This window comes from Oncorhynchus masou, chromosome 18 (assembly GCF_036934945.1).
Source record: "Oncorhynchus masou masou isolate Uvic2021 chromosome 18, UVic_Omas_1.1, whole genome shotgun sequence".
Classification (NCBI taxonomy): Eukaryota; Metazoa; Chordata; class Actinopteri; order Salmoniformes; family Salmonidae; genus Oncorhynchus; species Oncorhynchus masou.
The window spans coordinates 60,394,051-60,413,902 of NC_088229.1; the positions used below are offsets into that span (position 1 = coordinate 60,394,051).

General features: G+C 42.5%; 1 protein-coding gene across 1 annotated transcript in view; it reads left to right on the forward strand.

Annotated features, from left to right (window-relative positions):
- Nucleotides 1-19,852, forward strand: part of LOC135505029 (unconventional myosin-Id-like) — a 129,621-nt gene that overhangs the window by 22,287 nt on the left and 87,482 nt on the right. The window contains exons 2-10 of the mRNA XM_064924044.1: nt 6,030-6,238; nt 6,851-6,944; nt 15,656-15,821; nt 15,933-15,986; nt 16,569-16,664; nt 17,319-17,435; nt 18,750-18,953; nt 19,335-19,480; nt 19,729-19,843. Of these exons, the coding sequence (XP_064780116.1) occupies nt 6,030-6,238; nt 6,851-6,944; nt 15,656-15,821; nt 15,933-15,986; nt 16,569-16,664; nt 17,319-17,435; nt 18,750-18,953; nt 19,335-19,480; nt 19,729-19,843 (1,201 nt within the window). The remainder of the gene's footprint in view (nt 1-6,029; nt 6,239-6,850; nt 6,945-15,655; nt 15,822-15,932; nt 15,987-16,568; nt 16,665-17,318; nt 17,436-18,749; nt 18,954-19,334; nt 19,481-19,728; nt 19,844-19,852) is intronic.

The window sequence follows — 19,852 nt, forward strand, 5'->3', positions numbered from 1 at the left end:
TGCTTAAAAAGTAGCTGCAAATATTGAAATGTATAGAACAACTTCAAAGAATTTGTTTCGACGGTATTGAAAAAACATCCCGTGGCTATTTTCAAATACCCTAGTATACGGTATATATACGGTATACCACCCAAGCCTACTACCAGACTCTTGCTCTGCTCAATTTAGTCACTTGCCCCCATCCCCATTTCCCAAAACACGTGTAAATATTTGGACTATAAATTGTTCCTGTATTATGCTTATGCTGAAATGTATTAATCTATTCTACTGCCATTTATTTTATGTTCGTATTCACATTTTCGTATTTCTTATTGTTGCATTGTCGAGAAGGAACCTGCAAGTAAGCATTTCATTGGTCGATGTATACCATGGGTATCCTGTACATACGACCAATACAACTTTAAACTAAACTTGAGTGAGAAAATTGCTCCCCACCCTAGTTAACCACTGACAAAGAACCATAAAAGACCCACCCAAACAAGATTGGGGCCAGCGGTTATATGCTTTGCTTCAGCTTGTAATTCACTTCTGAGGGGCGTGTGCACATGGGCTGGCATTGGAATCTTTATACGAACGGTAGGGACAGACAGTCATAGTGAAGTAGACATTACAGTGGCTCAACAAGCTCCATGCCCAAGGTAGCTCTTGAGATTGATTGTTTGTGGTCTAGCTTGTGGTGTAGCTCAAAGGATATCGCTTCTCCGATTTTTGTACTCTGTAAGGAGGCCCAGTCCCAATCAACTACCTCAGGCACAAGTCACAGAGGTCAAGGAAAATGGAGTGAAAACAACAGTCCCAAAATGTTGGCCACACCTTAATCTTGAGTCCAAAATACACACACTTTCCCAATCCAACTTTTCCCTCTCTCTGGTCTCTCTCTCTCTCTGGTCTCTCCCGTTCTCTCTCTGGTCTCTCCCGCTCTCTCTCTGGTCTCTCTGGCTGGTCTCTGGTCTCTCTGGCTGGTCTCTGGTCTCTCTGGCTGGTCTCTGGTCTCTCTGGCTGGTCTCTCTCTCTCTGGTCTCTGCCTGTCTCCCTCTCTCTCTGGTCGTCTCTCTCCCTGGTCTCTGCCTGTCTCTCCCAGGTCTCTCCCCCTAGTCTCTCTCCCTAGTGTCTCTCTCTCTCATTTTACATTTTAGTAATTTAGCAGATGCTCTTATCCAGAGTGCAGTCAACTCAAAAAGTGAACCAAACTCCAAATACAATGAAATGTTTTCCTCATTGAAAAGCATCGAAGAGAATTGGAATGTTAGTGTACTTCCTGAATTGAAAAGGAATTCAAATCAAATCAACATGTATTTGTCACATGCGCCGAGTACGACAGGTGTAGGTAGACCTTAGTGAAACAGCAGTAAATAACAATAGTGGGGCTATATACAGGGGCTACTTGTACAGAGTCAATGTGCGGGGGCACCGGTGCCGAGGTAATATGTACATGTAATTGCCCTCAATCCTGGTAAGCTCATACATTTTTGTACTTTTTTTGTACTCTCTTGCTGTCTACCTCTCATCCTCCCTCCCTCTCCCTCTTTCTGCTCTGGGCCCAGCTGTGAGTTGAAGAGTGTCTGACTGGCATGACCCACAGCATTCATGTCCTTCCAGCAGTACCCCTCCCTTGAGCTGACGGGAAACCGGATGAGAAGGGAGAAGGAGGGAGTGAGAGAGAGAGGGGAGGAGCGCTGAGACATGCTGACATCAACACCCTCACGCTCTGACGCTAGAGTTGCCATAGTACCCTCCCACCCACCTCCAGTTTTTCTAAAGACCCTAGCCGGGATCTAGAACGTTTCTCAACCTTCCCAGAAACAGCCACCCAACGTTTAGTCTAGACTCACACTCCAGTCTGTTTATCTTTGTAATAATCTCTCTGCGTTATTGAAATCCCCTGGAATGAGACTCACTGAACCATCCAGTGGTGTCACACATACTCTCCCACAGATGTGTCTCTCATCATAATACGCGCACAATTGATTCTGTTTTTGGACAGATGCCCTCTGATCCTGAAGAGATGAGGATGGAATAGGACATGAATCATAATGTCTATTTATTAAAACCCCAGAGGTTCGGAAAACACCAGGACACTGTCTGTATTGTTGAAACGGCCTGACGGACTATTTGGGTGGAACGGTAATATAGCGCAAACAGATTGTTTCCTTGTCTGCCATTGTGTTTCTTCTCTACCATATATGACGTTACTGAGTGTGGATGGAAACCAAACCACAATGACAAAATCACACTCCCTAGTGATGTTCTCGATTTTTGGACTTATATTTTTCCACGTCCCGTCTGAAACCTGTTAGGTCTACAGTAGCCTATATAGTGTTACGTAGATTCGCATTTAGCAATTTTTCTTTTTGTTGCTGTCAACTCCTAACCAGCAGAGATCACAGCCATAGATGGAACACTCCCAACTGGTAGTTCATTGTTTACATTCCCCCAGATCACATTGTACACGTGCACTTTAAGTGGGCAGCTCACTGTGTTGGCCCAGGGTATGTAGTGGAAAGGAGGCCTATCTGTGCTTCTCATACAAAGACCCCCAATTGACGTGTGAACAATGGAGCGGGCAGTGCACACAGCAGCATTCTGCCCTGTAGGATGGCACAATGGCTCCTTCTCTAGTGCCAGGGGAGGTGCCACCAGCCAACCTGCCAGGCTTACCAGCCTGCCCACCACTTTCATAGGCCCTCGGGCTTGGGCAACCATGCCAGCCTGGGCACACGATTCCAACCTGGGCACACGAACACGGCGTCTCTGTGTCAGCCATGCCCAGTGGCGCGTGGCATGACGACATGAGAGGGCTCACACATGGCTGGCTGCAGGAGAATGAGCCAGTCACCACCTGTGTTGACCTGTCAGAGAATAAGCCGTGGTTGTTTGGATAGTGTACTGTAGTGTACTTTAATTAAGCTCTCGTTCTCTTCATTTGTTCTCTCAGTTCTCATTTAATATCTAAAGCCATCTTTCTCTTCTGTTTGTCTGTCTGGGCGTTTCAGCTGAAACACTGGTTCGATTACAGTCAGCTCTGTGTGTGTTTTGGCCAGTTCTTCAACAACCATTGTGTGTATGTTGTGGCTTACCTCAATTGCTCTGTCAATGTTTGTATGTTGCTCCGTTCAGTGTTCATCATTTAAGCATGTCCAATGCACAACACATCATGACTATCTATAGGCCTATATCTAACAACACAAGATTGTTTGCTCTATCTGAATAAAACCCCATTCGGGTTTTCGATCAGCAGACCGAGCTTACCTCAATTACGAGATGGCTAAAGGTTGCAGAACATGTTTTCTCCATTAGGAGGGACAAAGGTTGTGGACCATAGCTGAATCTTTTAACCATACCACAAGGTTATACTCTTAGACTATCGATACCGACAGAATGAGAACAAGTCTTTGATATGAATTACTAGTCTGCAGCTAGAAATTCGGTATCATTGAACGAGAAGAACGACAACCGCCGAAACATCCATTCTATCACTCTGAACTATCCCCTCGAACCACAACCGGGAGAGAGACGGACAAATCTACAAAAGACACAAACTTTTCACCAGCGATCAAGACGACACACTGAGCGTAAATATATATATTGATTGCAATTGTTCCCGAATGAGTGAGCGTTCATGTGTAAAGGATTAGCATTTCAATTGTTAGAATTATCACTCTGTAGTGACTTCTTAGTCGACCCCCACTTCCCCCTTTGTCTAACAAGCCGCCATGCCAGTTTAGCCCACTAGGGCACATCCTCCTATCATTACATTTACCTTTGTTTGTTTGTTTATGCATTTCTGTGAATTAGTTAGTAATAAATAAATTATTTAAGACAATTGATGTATGGATGACTCATAGTGAAGACTGGGTTTGTGCAGCTAACCAACCATTTTCGATGTTTGGAATGAGACTAACGTGAGGTACAGTAAATAATTCATTAATTCGAAGACTAATTGATCAGATAAAATATCTGAAAAGTTATTTTAGGAAATGGTAACTTTGTAATCTGAATATTTTTCCTTGGTCCCCCGACTTCCTAGTTAATTAGTTACGTGATTAATCAGTTGATCGCGTAATAACTAATTACAGAGAATCTTTGATAAAAACTATAAGTCTTCGGTTAATGATAGTAAAGACACGACAATCAGAAGCCAAGGTTTTTTTCCAGGGACTCTGTGCAAGGGCAGTGCTGTAGCAAAGGTCTTAAGATCGTAATTACGATAACCGGGTCTTTGAAATACTGTAAAATAGGATCTTTTCTTAGTAACTTACCTGGCTATATCACATAAGTACATCAATACAGAGGTACACAGTCTGGAAAAGCAGTGATCCTGAAGCTGTATTCCACTGTATGTTAGTGTAGGCCTCTGGAACCCAGGGCTGCCAGGAGGAACCCAGAGGCCAGAGCAGAGGTAGGCTTGGCTGGGGTGCAGCTGAGAAGAAAGGCTCTATTCTTCTGAGTAGGGGGAAAAGACCCTGGTCCAGCAGAGGAAGGAAGTGAGACAGGCAGGCAGGCTGCCGGAGGGCAGAGAAAGAGAGAGCGAAAGAGAGAGAGAGTGAGAAGGCCAAGATCAGCCCCAGTCAGCTCCTCTCTCTGCATTCTTCACAGCTGTATGGTCAGTGTCTTCAACTGCATAATGTGTGTAGGCATTGGAGTTGGACCTACCAAGACCATGTTCCTGGTAGCATCCATGCCTGCATACATGCATCCCTCTAGGCTGCAGATCAGTATAGACAGCTATCATTGTCTGACACATTGTTGTGTTGAAGGGAGGGTTGAGATATAGAGAGGGATGCTTCATTCTATAGTGATGGAGGACCTCTTTGTTTAGATAGGACGGCAGGTAGCCAAGCGGTTCGAGCAGGGGTGGGTAAACCTTTTTGGCTCGAGGGCCACATCGGATTTTGAAATCCACGGAGGGCAGCATTTTTAATAAAATCAATTGGCGGGGGCCTCCGGAGTGGCACAGCTGTCTTGTCCCATCGCGCTCTAGCAACCTCTGTGGCAGGCCGGGCGCATGCATACTGACACTGTTGCCAGGTGTACGGTATTTACTCCGACACGTTGGTGCGGCTGGCTTCCGGGTTAGGCGAGCATTGTGTCAAGAAGCAGTGCGGCTTGGCTGGGTCGTGTTTCGTGGGACGCACGGCTCTCGACCTTCGCCGCTCCCGAGTCCGTACGGGAGTTGCAGTGATGGGACAAGACTGTAAATACGGATTGAAGTGGCCGGCGGACTGTACTTTGAACCCCACCTCTTGAGTTAGAGCATTCGGCCAGCAACCAAAAGGGCAGACAAGGTGAAACATCTGATGTGCCCTTGAACATGGCTGACCCTGGAAAACAACACATTTCACTGCACCTATCTGGTGTATGTGACAATAAAACAATTTTTTATAGTCTTACATAGAGAGCAGGACACTATTGTAATGTTTCTCAGCACTAGATGCTGTTACCTCTGCACAGAGTCAGTGGATTACGGCCGATGTTGGGATGATAAGGTTGGTGATAGAACATCATAAAGGCTAATCAAGGGTTATGATGAGAGCGAGAGCAGATTGCTTGGTTGTCCAAACATGACCTCGTATAGTCTTGAGCTTTTTTGTTGTTGTGGGTGTGCTAAAATGTTAGATTTGACTGGAATACCTGTACTTCTGACCAGCATTTGTGGATATGTTTTATCCACAAATGTTTTAAATATATGCCTTTTTGAAAATGTATACATTCTAGTCCAAAAACGGTCCCTTTCCTCTAATAATCTTAGGAATCAGCAGTGTAGCATCACACGTTCAAATCAAATGTTTATTTGTCATATGCACCGAATATCACTGGGTAGCCCTTACAATGAAATGCTTACTTACAAACCCTTAACCAACAATCCAGTTTTTTTTAAATACCTAAAAAAAATATATGTAAAAAATAACAACTAATTAAAGAGCAGGAGTAAAATAACAATAGTGAGGCTATATACTGGGGGGGTATCGGTACATTGTCAGGTGACATAAGGAGGAGTTGACCATGCTCGTTGTCTCATGTGGCTGCAGGTTTGAGAAGGGTCGTATCTACACCTACATCGGCGAGGTGGTGGTGTCGGTTAACCCTTACCGTGCCATGAACATCTACGGTCGAGACACCATCGAGCAGTACAAGGGCCGGGAGCTGTACGAGCGACCGCCACATCTCTTCGCCATCGCAGACGCAGCCTACAAAGCCATGAAGAGGCGGAACAAGGACACCTGTATTGTCATCTCAGGTAACGGGGGAAGCCCCCAGAAACGGCCAACCAAATCAGTTTTGATTGATGAATTCTTATCTGTCTAGTGAATTAATTGCAGCATAGAAATACCCAACATTATAGGATATTATAAGGGCTCATAAATGCTTATAAGAAGTAATACACATACATAACACTGGTTCAGGTCAAATTTCGTCTTCCTTGATGCCAAATTTAGTTTTCGTTTGAAAACGTACCTTTTTAAAGAGTAAAATATTTTCTCAAAATATTGAAGTCATATCTGACCTTTGCTCTAAAGTTTTCTGTCTGGAGTAATGTGAGTTTGTCATTTCAGTGGAAAGCCTTTTGGAGAACTCAATATGACCCTATATAGTTGAAAATAGCAGGACCAATTCTTCACCTTATTTCTAAGAAAACATTGAAAGTGGCCACAAGCTGTGACAGCGTGGTGAATCTATTTGGTTGACAGAGTGCCACTTAGTGGTGAAGAGAGGAATATTCTGTATCAAAATGCATCAATCCCAAAACTCACCCTGAAGAAGTCTGTGTTAATATAGATGACATTTCAGACGTTCTCATTGGATTCCCTGGCACTTTCTAACATATTTGTGTCTATTTTTTTCATTGCAGGGGAGAGTGGCGCCGGGAAGACTGAAGCCAGCAAATATATAATGCAATACATTGCTGCTATCACAAACCCCGGGCAAAGAGCGGAGGTGGAAAGGTGAGACATTCTGCCGTTCTTCTGTGAGAGGTTTCCATTTGAACATTCTCAGAATGTCCATACTAAATGACCTGGGAATGCAGAAGTAATCAGAAATGGTTTGCATTCCTAGGAGTACAGTATGACAAACGAAAGGTTGAGGTAGTTGTCACCATTTCACCTGTGGTATGCACTGGGAGGGTTTCTGCTAGATGGAGCAGAAATGCCTCTCTATCGCCGTAGAGAATGTGATGATTTGGGACACAGTCTTGAGTAAAAGTGCGTTGCTTGCCATGCAAGATTAATATTGGTTGAAGGTAGGCTTGGTTGTATACAAAATACCGCCTCACGGAGGTGCATGCTACAGCACTGCTTATAACCAGGGTTGGGTAGGTTACTTTCTAAATGTAATCTGTTACAGTTACTAGTTACCTGTCCAAAATTGTAGTCAGTAATCTGTCACACTCCAGTTCAACTGAAGGCCATGAGGCATTTCTAAGTTATATTCTTCAAGAATCAATGGCTATACAGTACCAGTCAAAAGTTTTGGACACACCTACTCATTCCAGGATTTTTCTTTATTTTCACTATTTTCTTTATACGTTGTAGAAAAGTAGTGAAGACATCAAAACTATGAAATTACACACATGGAATCACGTAGTAACCAAAAAAGTGTGAAACAAGTCAAGATTTGATTTTTGATTCTTCAAAGCAGCCACCCTTTTGCCTTGATGACTGCTTTGCACACTCTTGACATTCTCTCAGCCAGCTTAATGAGGAATGCTTTTCCAACAGTCTTGAAGGAGTTCCCACATATGCTGAGCACTTGTTGACTGCTTTTCCTTCACTCTGCGGTCCAACTCATCCCAAACGATCTCATTTGGGTTGAGGTCGGGTGATAGTGGAGGCCAGGTCATCTGATGCAGCACTCCATCACTCCTTGATCAAATAGCTCTTACACAGCCTGGAGGTGTGTTTTGGGTCATTGTCCTGTTGAAAACAAATGATAGTCCCACTAAGCACAAACCAGATGGGATAGCATATTGCTGCAGAATGCTGTGGTAGCCATGCTGGTTTAGTTTGCCGTGCATTCTAAATAAATCACAGACAGTGTCACCAGCAAAGCACCATCACACCTCCTCCTCCATGTTTCACAGTGGGAACCACACATGCGGAGACCATCCATTCACCTACTCTGCGTCTCACAAAGACTCGGCGGTTGGAACCTAAAATCCAAAATTTGGACTCATCAGACCAAAGGACAGATTTCCACCGATCTAATGTCCATTGCTTGTGTTTCTTGGCCCAAGCAAGTCTCTTATTCTTATTTGTGTCCTTTAATAGTGGTTTCTTTACAGCAATTCAACCATGAAGGCCTGATTCACGCAGTCTCCTCTGAACAGTTGATGTTGACGTGTCTGTTACTTGAACTCCGTGAAGCATTTATTTGGGCTGCAATCTGAGGTGCTAATGAACTTATCCTCTGCAGCAGAGATCTTTGGGTGTTCGTTTCCTGTGGCGGTCCTCATGAGAGCCAGTTTCATCACAGTGCTTGATGGTTTTTAAACTGTACTTAAAGAAACTTTCAAAATTCTTGAAATGTTCTGTATTGACTTACCTTCATGTCTTAAAGTAATGATGGACTGTAATTTTTCTTTGCGTATTTGAGCTGTTCTTGCCATAATATGGACTTGGCCTTTTACCAAATAGGGCTACCTTCTGTATACCACCCCTACCTTGTCACAACACAACTGATTGGCTCAAATACATTAAGAAGGAAAGAAATTCCACACATTAACTATTAACAAGCATACCTGTTAATTGAAATGCATTCCAGGTGACTACCTCATGAAGCTGGTTGAGAGAATGCCAAGAGTGTGCAATGCTGTCATAAAAGTAAAGGGTGGCTACTTTGAAAAGTCTCAAATGTAAAATATATTTTGATTTGTTTAACACTTTTTTGGTTACTACATGATTCCATATGTGTTATTTCATAGTTTTGATGTCTTCACTATTATTCTACAATGAATAAAATAGTATAAATAAAGAAAAACCCAGGAATGAGTAGGTGTGTCCAAACCTTTGACTGGTACTGTATACCAAGTCTTTTTTTATATTCTCAGAGTACCGTTATTAGCATGTTTTAACCACTCCTATATAAATGGTAGATTACCAGACACAATTGTTGTTATTCATCCTAACATCATTACCCTCTAGCAACAGATGTGGGATACATACACACATACACACACTCATACACCCTTTCAGGTTATGTCGATATAGGACTCGTTTTACTGTGGATACTGATACTTTTGTACCTCTTTCCTCCAGAATCTTCACAAGGTCCTTTCTACCACAAACAACCATAAGCTCAGATGCTCAAGTCTTTCCATCCCTTAGCCCAATTCAAGAAAGGACTTGATTTACAAATTCATATACAGTTGCAGCTGTTTGAGAACGCATGCAAAATTGAGCTAATGCTGGCAAAAATGGGGAGATTTGATTAACCATTTTCAAGTCCTGGTTGGTGGAGTTCAGATACACCCCCTTCCCTTGAAACACACACACGCTGGTCCCCCGTTGTGACCATTTCCCGAAGCATCTCTGTTCCGTCAGACTTTGGGGCCACAATAATATGCCCCCTCTCTGATTGTCCGAGGGTGACCCCCTCCCAATGGGTTACTGCATCTAGTGTTTCCAGCACTGCCGCGACCTGGGTGGGGGCACCCCACCGGAATCCCCACCGGCTGGGTACAAGGTCGTCAAGGCTCTCAATTGCAGCTTTGGAATTGTCTTGTATGTTATGCTAACCCTTCAGGGGGCTTTGGCTTTGTAGGACCAACCCTGCCAGGCAGGCTCAGAATCTTGAGGGGAAAGTTCTGCTTTAGTAGTTCTCTTTAGTTTATGGGTCGCTCTGGTGGGTGTCTAGGGTATAGGATTGGGGAACGTCCAATTATGATTGGACAATAAATAAATAAACTAGATTTATAATTTATTTTAAAATGTACAGTGGGGCAAAAAAGTATTTAGTCAGCCACCAATTGTGCAAGTTCTCCCACTTAAAAAGATGAGAGAGGCCTGTAATTTTCATCATAGGTACACTTCAACTATGACAGACAAAATGAGAAAAAAAATCCAGAAAAACACATTGTAGGATTTTTTAATGAATTTATTTGCAAATGATGGTGGAAAATAAGTATTTGGTCAATAACAAAAGTTTATCTCAATACTTTGTTAAATACCGTTAAGTCATTACAACTTGTTTTTCAACCACTCCACAAATTCCTTGTTAACAAACTATAGTTTTGGCAAGTCGGTTAGGACATCTACTTTGTGCATTACGCAATAACTTTTTCCAACAATTATTTACAGACAGATAATTTCACTTAGAATTCACTGTATCACAATTCCAGTGGGTCAGAAGTTTACATACACTAAGTTAACTGTGCCTTTAAACAGCTTGGAAAATTCCATAAAATGATGCCATGGCTTTAGAAGCTTCTGATTGACGTCATTTGAGCCTATTGGAGGTGTTATTTGTGGATGTATTTCAAGGCCTACCTTCAAAATTTCAAAATAAATCAGCCAAGACCTCAGAAAAAATATTGTAGACCTCCACAAGTCTGGTTCACACTTGGGAGCAATTTGCAAACACTTGAAAGTACCACGTTCATCTGTACAAACAATAGTACGCAAGTGTAAACACCATGGGACCACGCAGCCATCACACCGCTCAGGAAGGAGATGCATTCTGTCTCCTAGAGATTAATGTACTTTGGTGCGAAAAGTGTAAATCAATCCCAGAACAACAGCAAAGGACCTTGTGAAGATTCTGGAGGAAACATGTACAAAAGTATCTATATCCACAGTAAAACGATTCCTATATCGACATAACCTGAAAGGCTGTTCAGCAAGGAAAAAGCCACTGCTCCAAAACTGCCATAAAAAATTCAGACTATGGTTTGCAACTGCACACGGAGACAAAGATTGAACTTTTTGGGGAAATGTTCTCTGGTCTGATGAAACAAAATGGAACTGTTTGGCCATAATGACCATCGTTTGGAGGAAAAATGGGGAAGCTGAAGAACACCATCCCAACCATGAAGCGCAGGGGTGGCAGCATCATGTTATGGGGGTGCTTTGCTGCAGGAGGGACTGGTGGACTTTACAAAATAGATGGCATCATGAGGATGGAAAATTATGTAGATATATTGAAGCAACATCTCAAGACATCAGTCAGGAAGTTAAAGCTTGGTCGCAAATGGGTCTTCCAAATGGACAATGACCCCAAGCATACTTCCAAAGTTGTGGCAAAATAGCTTAAGGACAACAAAGTCAAGGTATTGGAGTAGCCATCACAAAGCCCTGACCTCAATCCTATAGAAAATGTGTGAGCAGAACTGAAAAAGCATGTGCGAGCAAGGAGGCCTACAAACCTGACTCAGTTACACCAGCTCTGTCAGGAGGAATGGGCCAAGATTCACCCAAAGGTTTGTGGGAAGCTTGTGGAAGGCTACCTGAAACATTTGACCCAAGTTAATCAATTGAAAGGCAATGCTACCCAATACTAATTGAGTGTATTTAAACTTCTGACCCACTGGGAATGTGATGAAAGAAAAAAAAAGCTGAAAGAAATAATTCTCTCTACTATTATTCTGACATTTCACATTCTTAAAATTAAGTGGTGATCCTAACTGACCTAAGACAGGGAATTGTTACAAGGATTAAATGTGAGGAATTGTGAAAAACTGAGTTTAAAAGTATTTGGCTAAGGTGTATGTAAACTTCCGACTTCAACTGTATATATTTTATTACAATCCCTACCATGGCTAGTATTGGGTCTTTCTTTCCATTATTCGACTCCTCTATGGGAACTTTGTAATATTTAGAATAGCCATGGATAAGTCTTTGTGTCTCGGTACATTTGGTTATCAATATGCAGTTTATCGAACACGGGAGCTACACTTTTCCCTTTTAATCTATTCACCTTGAAGATTGGGTACAGAACTTTGCGCCATTCTCCAATTTCTTTCGGGAACTGATCATTCATGCCTATTTTCGTGCCAGCGAGTCTTTCACCCAGGCTTTTAACCAAAATCGAGGGCCTGCAAACCGTGCCAATATATCCTCCAAACACCAGCTTTCAGGGCTTTATCATTTTATACAGGTTAGAAAAATATTCAAATAATGTTTGACACATTTTCATAAAAAAACATTATATTAATTTATTCATACTATTTCACCCTTCCACGAAATATAGTCCCGACACAAATCTAAGGTTGCTACCCAAGCCAGCTGGTCTTTTGTCTTTTTTTTGTTCTATATCTATGGATGCAACCCATTCGTTCATTCTAAATGTTCCATTGCCATACAGGCTGGCATTCTTAACCCTTGCTTGCTAGCTGGCCAATTACGGCTAACTTAGTCAAGTCAAATAGTGCAGCCAGAATAACAGCAAATTAGCTACATTTGCGTTTGTTCAACCTGTTTTCTTGTGACATTTATTTGGATACATCCATAACAGTGAGCTAATGATGCATGATTTCGCCTGGCTTAGAAAATGTGCTCTCTTGTCAGGACACTGTTGTTCAGATGAGTTAGCCAACAACACAGCTAACACAATCACTTCAAACTGAAGCTGGAAAGACAGCTGCATAGCTGTATTTCGTTTAGTTTTACCGTTCCGTTTTCTACATTGCGCCTGGCTACCGAAACGAACCGAAAATGCAGTCACCTACAACGTGAAACTTTTCCCGGATTAACTACATAATATCGACCGAAACATGGCAAACGTTGTTTGGAATCAATCCTCAAGGTGTTTTTTCACATATCTCTTCATTGACATGCAGTTCGTGGAAGCTTGCTTCTCTCTCTGTGCCCCATGGAAAAATACTGGCAGGTGACTTTTGCGCACCAATTTCGGCGCAGGACACCGGGCGGACACGTGGTAAATGTGGTCTCTTATGGTCAATCTTCCAATGATCTGCCTACAAATACGTCACAATGCTGCAGACACCTTGGGGAAACGACAGAAAGGGCAGACTCATTCCTCTTGCGTTCACAGCCATATAAGGAGATCATGAAAGACAGAGCCTCAAAAAATCCTTGTCATTTCCTGGATGCCAAGTCATCTTGGTTTTGCCTGAAGCTCACGTTCTAGGGCACGCACAGAGAAGATATTTGTATTTCTGGACACGTCAGAGTGTTTTCTTTCGAACAGTAGCAATTATATGCATAGTCGAGCATCTTTTTGTGACAAAATATCTTGTTTAAAACGGGAACGTTTTTCTTCCAAAAATGAAATAGCGCCACCATAGGTGTAAGAGGTTAAACGATTGGAGCGCCCTTCGTGGTGATGAAAGGACAGCGTCAGGATCGCTCAGTGATAAAGAAGTTGAACCAACTCAGTTCAGGAATAATTTGCAGTATTGGCTAATAGACTTACGACTACGTGGTATAGCTATTTATACACTACAGCCTAATGTAAATACAAATACATTTAGCTTGATATCATTGCACTGTTTGCGAGGAGAGCTTTAGTTGCGAGTAGGCATTTGATTGTATTTTGTAGCCTACACTACACTGTATCATAAATCAACTTTGATTTGATTAGCTTGAACACATGGTTACAATATTTTTTGTTTTTGTTTTTTATATATTTTTTCTTCTAAATGTAACATTTTATTTAATTGGGCAAGTCAGTTAAGAACAAATTCTTATTTACAATGACGGCCTACCCTAATATACCCTATTACAGAATAAAAGAAAACAGAGGTCAACTATCATTTCATATAATTGATTTGCATAGATTAAACAGGCTATCAAATCAATTGACCAAGTAGTGTACATAAATCATTACTACCTAGAATTGCAGGAAATTCATTTTAAAATAGCCATAAAATCAATATTTTAGTGTAGTTTATTAACTCATCCTAAACTATAAACTAAATGTGCCTCCTGAGTGGCGCAGTGGTCACTACAGATCCTGGTTCGATCCCGGGCTGTGTTGCGACCGGGAGACCCATGAGGCGGCGCACAATTGGCCCAGCTATGTCCGGGTTAAGGGAGTGTTTGGCCAGCCGGGATGTCTTTGTCCCATCGCTCTCTAGCGACTCCTTGTGGTGGCCAGGCATATGCACTCTGACTTCGGTTGCCAGCTGTACAGTGTTTCCTCCGACACAATGGTGCAGCTGGCTTCCGGGTTTAAGCGAGCAGTGTGTCAAGAAACAGTGAGGCTTGGCAGGGGACGCATGGCTCTCGACCTTCACCTGTCCCGAGTCCGTACAGGAGTTGCAGTGATGGGACAAGACTGTAACTACCAATTGGATCTCATGAAATTGGGGAGAATTTTTTTTATTTTTAAGAAACATATAATATCTGAAAATGTAGCTTCACGGCAGCGTGTTTTTTCAATTTAGTTTGTAGCTAGCTACAGCTTGTTTGACCCGTTGTTAAAAACTATAACCTAAATGCATTATTGCGAAGCCTACAGTTCTTCATCGTCCTCGACAACACCAGAAAAGACAGGGAAGAAACCACCATTTACCTCTAGGCTGCTATACATATTGATTTGGTTTGTCTTTCTATCGTTTTTCATTGAATTTCAGTGGTAATTAAATATAATTTATTTAAAATGTATCTGAATTAATTTTACAGAATTAGTTTTACCAAAAGTGAGAGAGTATCACTCCATGCAGCACTACACCCCTGCCTATCAGGTCATTACTAGTTATTACCCCTGTTATTATTTCTACATTGACCCAAGGATCAAAGCTCAGCTGTATAAATGCTTTATAACACTTCTTATGACACACACCTGATTGGCACACACCACTCGTAATAAAATCCCAGAAATAGGGCTGTTTATGGCCTTTTAGTGCTGAATATATTGCCCTTGACCCACTACATCTTCCCTGTAGCCGTTTTAAAGGAGTAAAACTGTTGTTTTGTGTTATTTTAAGACAGAGAGTACAAGTCACGTTTATAAGCCCACAACTCTCCCAGTTCTGCCCTGCCTGTAAGGAAATGCTACAGGCTGTATGGAGCTCCGACTAATGGGATAGCCAGAGCGGGTGGTATATGTGCGCTGCGGTGCTCGTGTTTGTATGGGCCATGGGAGGAGGCATGCACCCCAGCACAGAGTATGTTGTGAGGAGCCTGTGGTCTGACCCAGCACTACACAGCATAAATACACAGCATAAATATCCAGGGCCAACGTAGTCTCTGTGCTAAATGGAGTTGTCATATGCTGCACATGAACATGTTGATATAAGACACTCCAACCATCTATAAACTTGTCCTAACACAGATGGGCCCCGTAAGGGACAGGCAACTGTAGGATCTGACCGAGTAATGACTGTACTACCTAATCGGTGTAAAATGGAGAACTTACAGGGATAGTGTAAGATTCTGGCCAGCGTACCTGTAGACTTCCAGTCGTTGTGCTAACGCATGTTAGCAATGTCTCGCGAAGCTGCCTTTAATTTCATTCATACTGCATGCGGAGAAATGATATCCATGAGTTTATCTGACTCGGAGTAAGTAGAGCAATGCCAGAATGTCGTACTATCCCTTTAAGTCTTAACTCTCGTGTATCTACCTCACACTACTATATTCATCCCCGTCGTCCTCCATAGGCCACCTTATTGTTTATCTCTGTGGGTTAGTATCAGTTGATAGGAGCCCGGAGAGCCGTTAGTATCACTGAGAACATGTGTCGCCTCTCTCTCCAGGGTGAAAAACATGCTGCTGAAATCCAACTGTGTACTCGAGGCCTTCGGCAACGCCAAGACCAACCGCAACGACAACTCCAGCCGCTTCGGCAAGTACATGGACATCAACTTCGACTTCAAGGGAGATCCCATCGGGGGCCACATCAACAACTACCTGCTGGAGAAGGTAGGGGGCACTAGAAAATACATGTTTTATTCCCGATGAGATCACCTGTATAAATAAAGATCAAATATATTTCTCGCTGAATCAACTAAACTAAATCTGTTTCTCTTACAGTCCAGAGTCATCTTCCAGCAGGAGGGGGAGAGAAGCTTCCACTCTTTCTACCAGGTGTGTGTGTGAGCGTTTACGTGTGTGTTACACGCCAGACTGATGCCACCATAAGCTGGTATCCAGACCAGATGGGCCGTGGGTCTGTGACTGTGTTAATCATAAAGGCATGGTGATGTCATAGCTGTTACAGCCCTGTGCTGTCAGTTGAAAATATATATCCATCTTCTCACCCCATTATCTCCACTAATAAACTTCCATCTTTCTCACTCCATAAACTCCCGATTCTCAAGGGACTTCACCCTCCATTGGTCCGGTCTCGCTATCTAGATTAGTATTTTCATTTGCTCCATTTTACTGGGGAGTTACATATGACTAACGGCAACATTCAAATTAAATAGGGGGCGGCAGGTAGCTTAGCTGTTAAAAGCATTGAGCCAGTAACCGAAAGGTCGCTGGTTCGAATCCCTGAGCCGACTAGGTGAAAAATATGTCTGTGCCCTTGAGCAAGGCAATTAACCCTAATTACTCCTGTAAGTCGCTAAATGTAAGTGGTTTAGAATGTAAATACTGAACAGTCATTGGCATGTGTCAGTACTGACTCAGTCTCTATCTCTCTCATTCTCTATCCGTTCTCTTCAGATGGTTAAAGGAGGTCCTGAGTCTCTCTTGCGGTCCCTCCACGTCTCGAAGGACCCCACAGCCTTCAACTACATCAAAGTGGGAGGCCACATCAAGGTACTGTAGGTTACTACAGAACTATATCTAGTTTGAACCCTAATTTTGTATAAACGGTCACAAAAACAAGTTCTAGACAGAGAATGTCACTATCATGCTGTGTTTATTTGGTCACACTGTTTATTTTCCCAGGAATAAAGATACACAAGCCCAGCTATTAAAACATTGTTTAATTAAAACAGGCATATCCGTTCTGCTGTCTCTGCACTTTAAGCTAAACGAGTAGGAACAAAACAATATTTTATAGCAACAAACAACGTGACGTCATGGAACAGAACAGAGCTAGGGCCCACACTGCTGAAGTGGTTTGTACATGGTCCCATTTTTAGAGGAATAGTCCCCGACTGACACTCAGTGTTCTGTCTTGAAGACATTTGTGGTCATCTAGTGATTCCTACTGTATGACTTTGGCTGCTGGGAGGGGAAACATGTTAGGAATTAACTCGTCCTTGCCAAAGTGAGGAAGTGGTGTACTTGGCCAGTGTTACAGACTGACCCAAAGTAGATAGTAAATATCTTGACTAAATTCACGACACGAGCTGGACGTTTTCCTTCAAAACTGACCAAATATAACGTGATTTGTGTGAAATGAGGGGACAAATACTTTCCAATTGTTCTACTCCTCCATCTCCCTCCTTTCTCTCTCCCTGTCAGTCGTCCATCGACGATGGTGGCGATTTCAAAGCAGTGGCAGACGCCATGAAGGTGATCGGCTTCACAGCAGATGAGCTCCAGACGGTTTACAAGGTCCTGGCCACTATCCTGCACCTGGTAATACCCCATACTAACTCCTAACCCTATTGGCCTGCCAGCAGTGTTAGCATAGGTTCCAGTGGAACAGGGTTAAATGTGCAGTCCCTTGTGAAAACCTACACACCCCTTGTACAGTCTTCACATTTTGCTGCTTTAAAATGTCATCTAAAAAGGGACTGACTACATTAGATTGTTTTCCTATCGATCTATACAACCTACTCCACATTCTAAAAATATATTACACATTTTGAAGAAATACAAAATGAGGATTGCGTATGTCTCCACAACCAAGAGTTACTGCCTGGTGGAAGCAGGTAATATATTACACACATTACAGCTGTGAATCATTTTGAATAAGATTCTACCAACCTTGCACAACATGCTGTATATGCATTGTTTTTGTCAAAATTGCTCAAGCTCAGAACATTTGGTTGGGAATCGTTGATGGACAGCAATATTCAAACCTTGTCTCAGATGTATTAAGTCATGAAAGAGGCCATTCCGACTGGTCTATTTGCAAACAGGTTGTTAAATAATACTGCAAGACAACCTAAATTAAAAACTACAGATTTGGGTCAAATCCAATACAACACAACGCAGAAGTGAAACCCTCTGTATTGTGGTGGCAGCATCATGTTATGGGTATGCTTGTCATTGGCAGGGACTGGGGAGTTTGTTAGTTAAAGGAAAACCTAACCCTGGGATGTAGTTTTATTTTGCAGCGAGACAATTACACACATTTTTATCTAAAGACACACCAGAATGGCTTTCCAAGAGGTGTTAAGTGTTCCCGTGTGGTCTAGCCTCATTCCTGACCTAAATTTGCATGAAAATCAGAGACGAGGTTTGAATTTTGCTGTCCATCAGTGATTCTCAACCAAATTTCATGAGCATGACTGAGAAATTTGAAGAAAAATATATGTTGCCCTGAGAGTTGAGCAAAGTTGGTAGAATATTATTTGAAAATCATTCACAGCTGTAATGGCTGCCGAAGGAGCGTCCACCAAGTGTTTTTTATGTATTCATTTGGAAAATGTTCTAAATGTCTTTTACTTTGTGAATGTCGAGTAGGTTGTGTAGATCTGTAGGAAAATAAATGAATGTTATCCTTTTTAGATGTATTTTTAAGGCAGCAAAATGTGACGACTGTGTAAAGGGTTTGTAGACTTTCACTAGGCACTGTATACTCAGCAATATGACGTCATCATTTGAATGGAAACTGTCCAGCCCTTTGTTTGTGCTATTCTCCTCCCCTTCTCTCCAATGCTATTACTCTAGTCTCTTTAGTTTACAGTTTTCTTCCTGTATTTACCTCCATGTGACCTCTCCCAGGGCAACCTGACGTTTGGTGTGGATGGTGACACAACACTGATTGAGAACTCCAAGGTGGTGGCGGTGATCGGGGACCTGCTGGCCACTAAGGAGGAGAATGTTGAGAAGGCCCTGCTCTACCGCACTGTGGCCACCGGCCGTGACGTCATTGACAAGCAGCACACAGCCCAGGAGGCCAGCTACGGCCGGGACGCCTTGGCTAAGGTAGCTAATGCTAGTACGCTATATTAACCGATGCACAGTTAACTGTCAACATGCTGACTCTTCGCTAAGGTAGCTATCTAGCACGCTACACTACATTAGCCGCTTCGTTAACAGCAGCTATTGCCAACTCTCAACGAAAATGCCAACTCTCAATGATAATGCCAACTCTCAAAAAGGGTTTGTGAAATGGGCCCAATGTTGATTTAGACGTGGTAGAGCTATTCATTTTTTAAAGTAACCAGTGTAACATCTTATGAATGCTTCTGCGTAAAAGAGGAACCAATGTAGGTAGGCTGACTATGGATGCATTTCACTCTGCTTTCTGTCAATTGATTTTGGTCTACTGTTGTCTGCCTTGGTGTTGGGGCTTGTGACCAACAGGCTATGTACGAAAGAATGTTCTGTTGGATCGTGGGAAGGATCAATGATGTCATCGAAGTAAAAAACTATGATGCCAAAGTCCACGGGAAGAACACGGTCATCGGCGTGCTGGATATCTACGGCTTTGAGATCTTTCAGAACAACAGGTTATGAGCCGTGTCCGCTAGAAATACGTCAACATAGAATGTACTTCAGCATAGAACGTCTACTTGAGTTGGTCTCTTTTCTTATACATATATATGAAATATACTGGATTTATACAGATTTAGTGTCAATCTCTCTGTCATGACACCTAGTTGATTTGTATGTAACACAGCGTAAAACATGTATGGTCTAGTTCAATTTAAACCAGGGTCACAGTCATTCACTCACCCTCTCCTTGTCTGTCTGCCAGCTTTGAACAGTTCTGTATTAACTACTGTAATGAGAAGCTGCAGCAGCTCTTCATTCAGCTGGTGCTGAGGCAGGAACAGGAAGAGTACCAGCGCGAGGGAATCCCCTGGAAACATGTAAGGCCG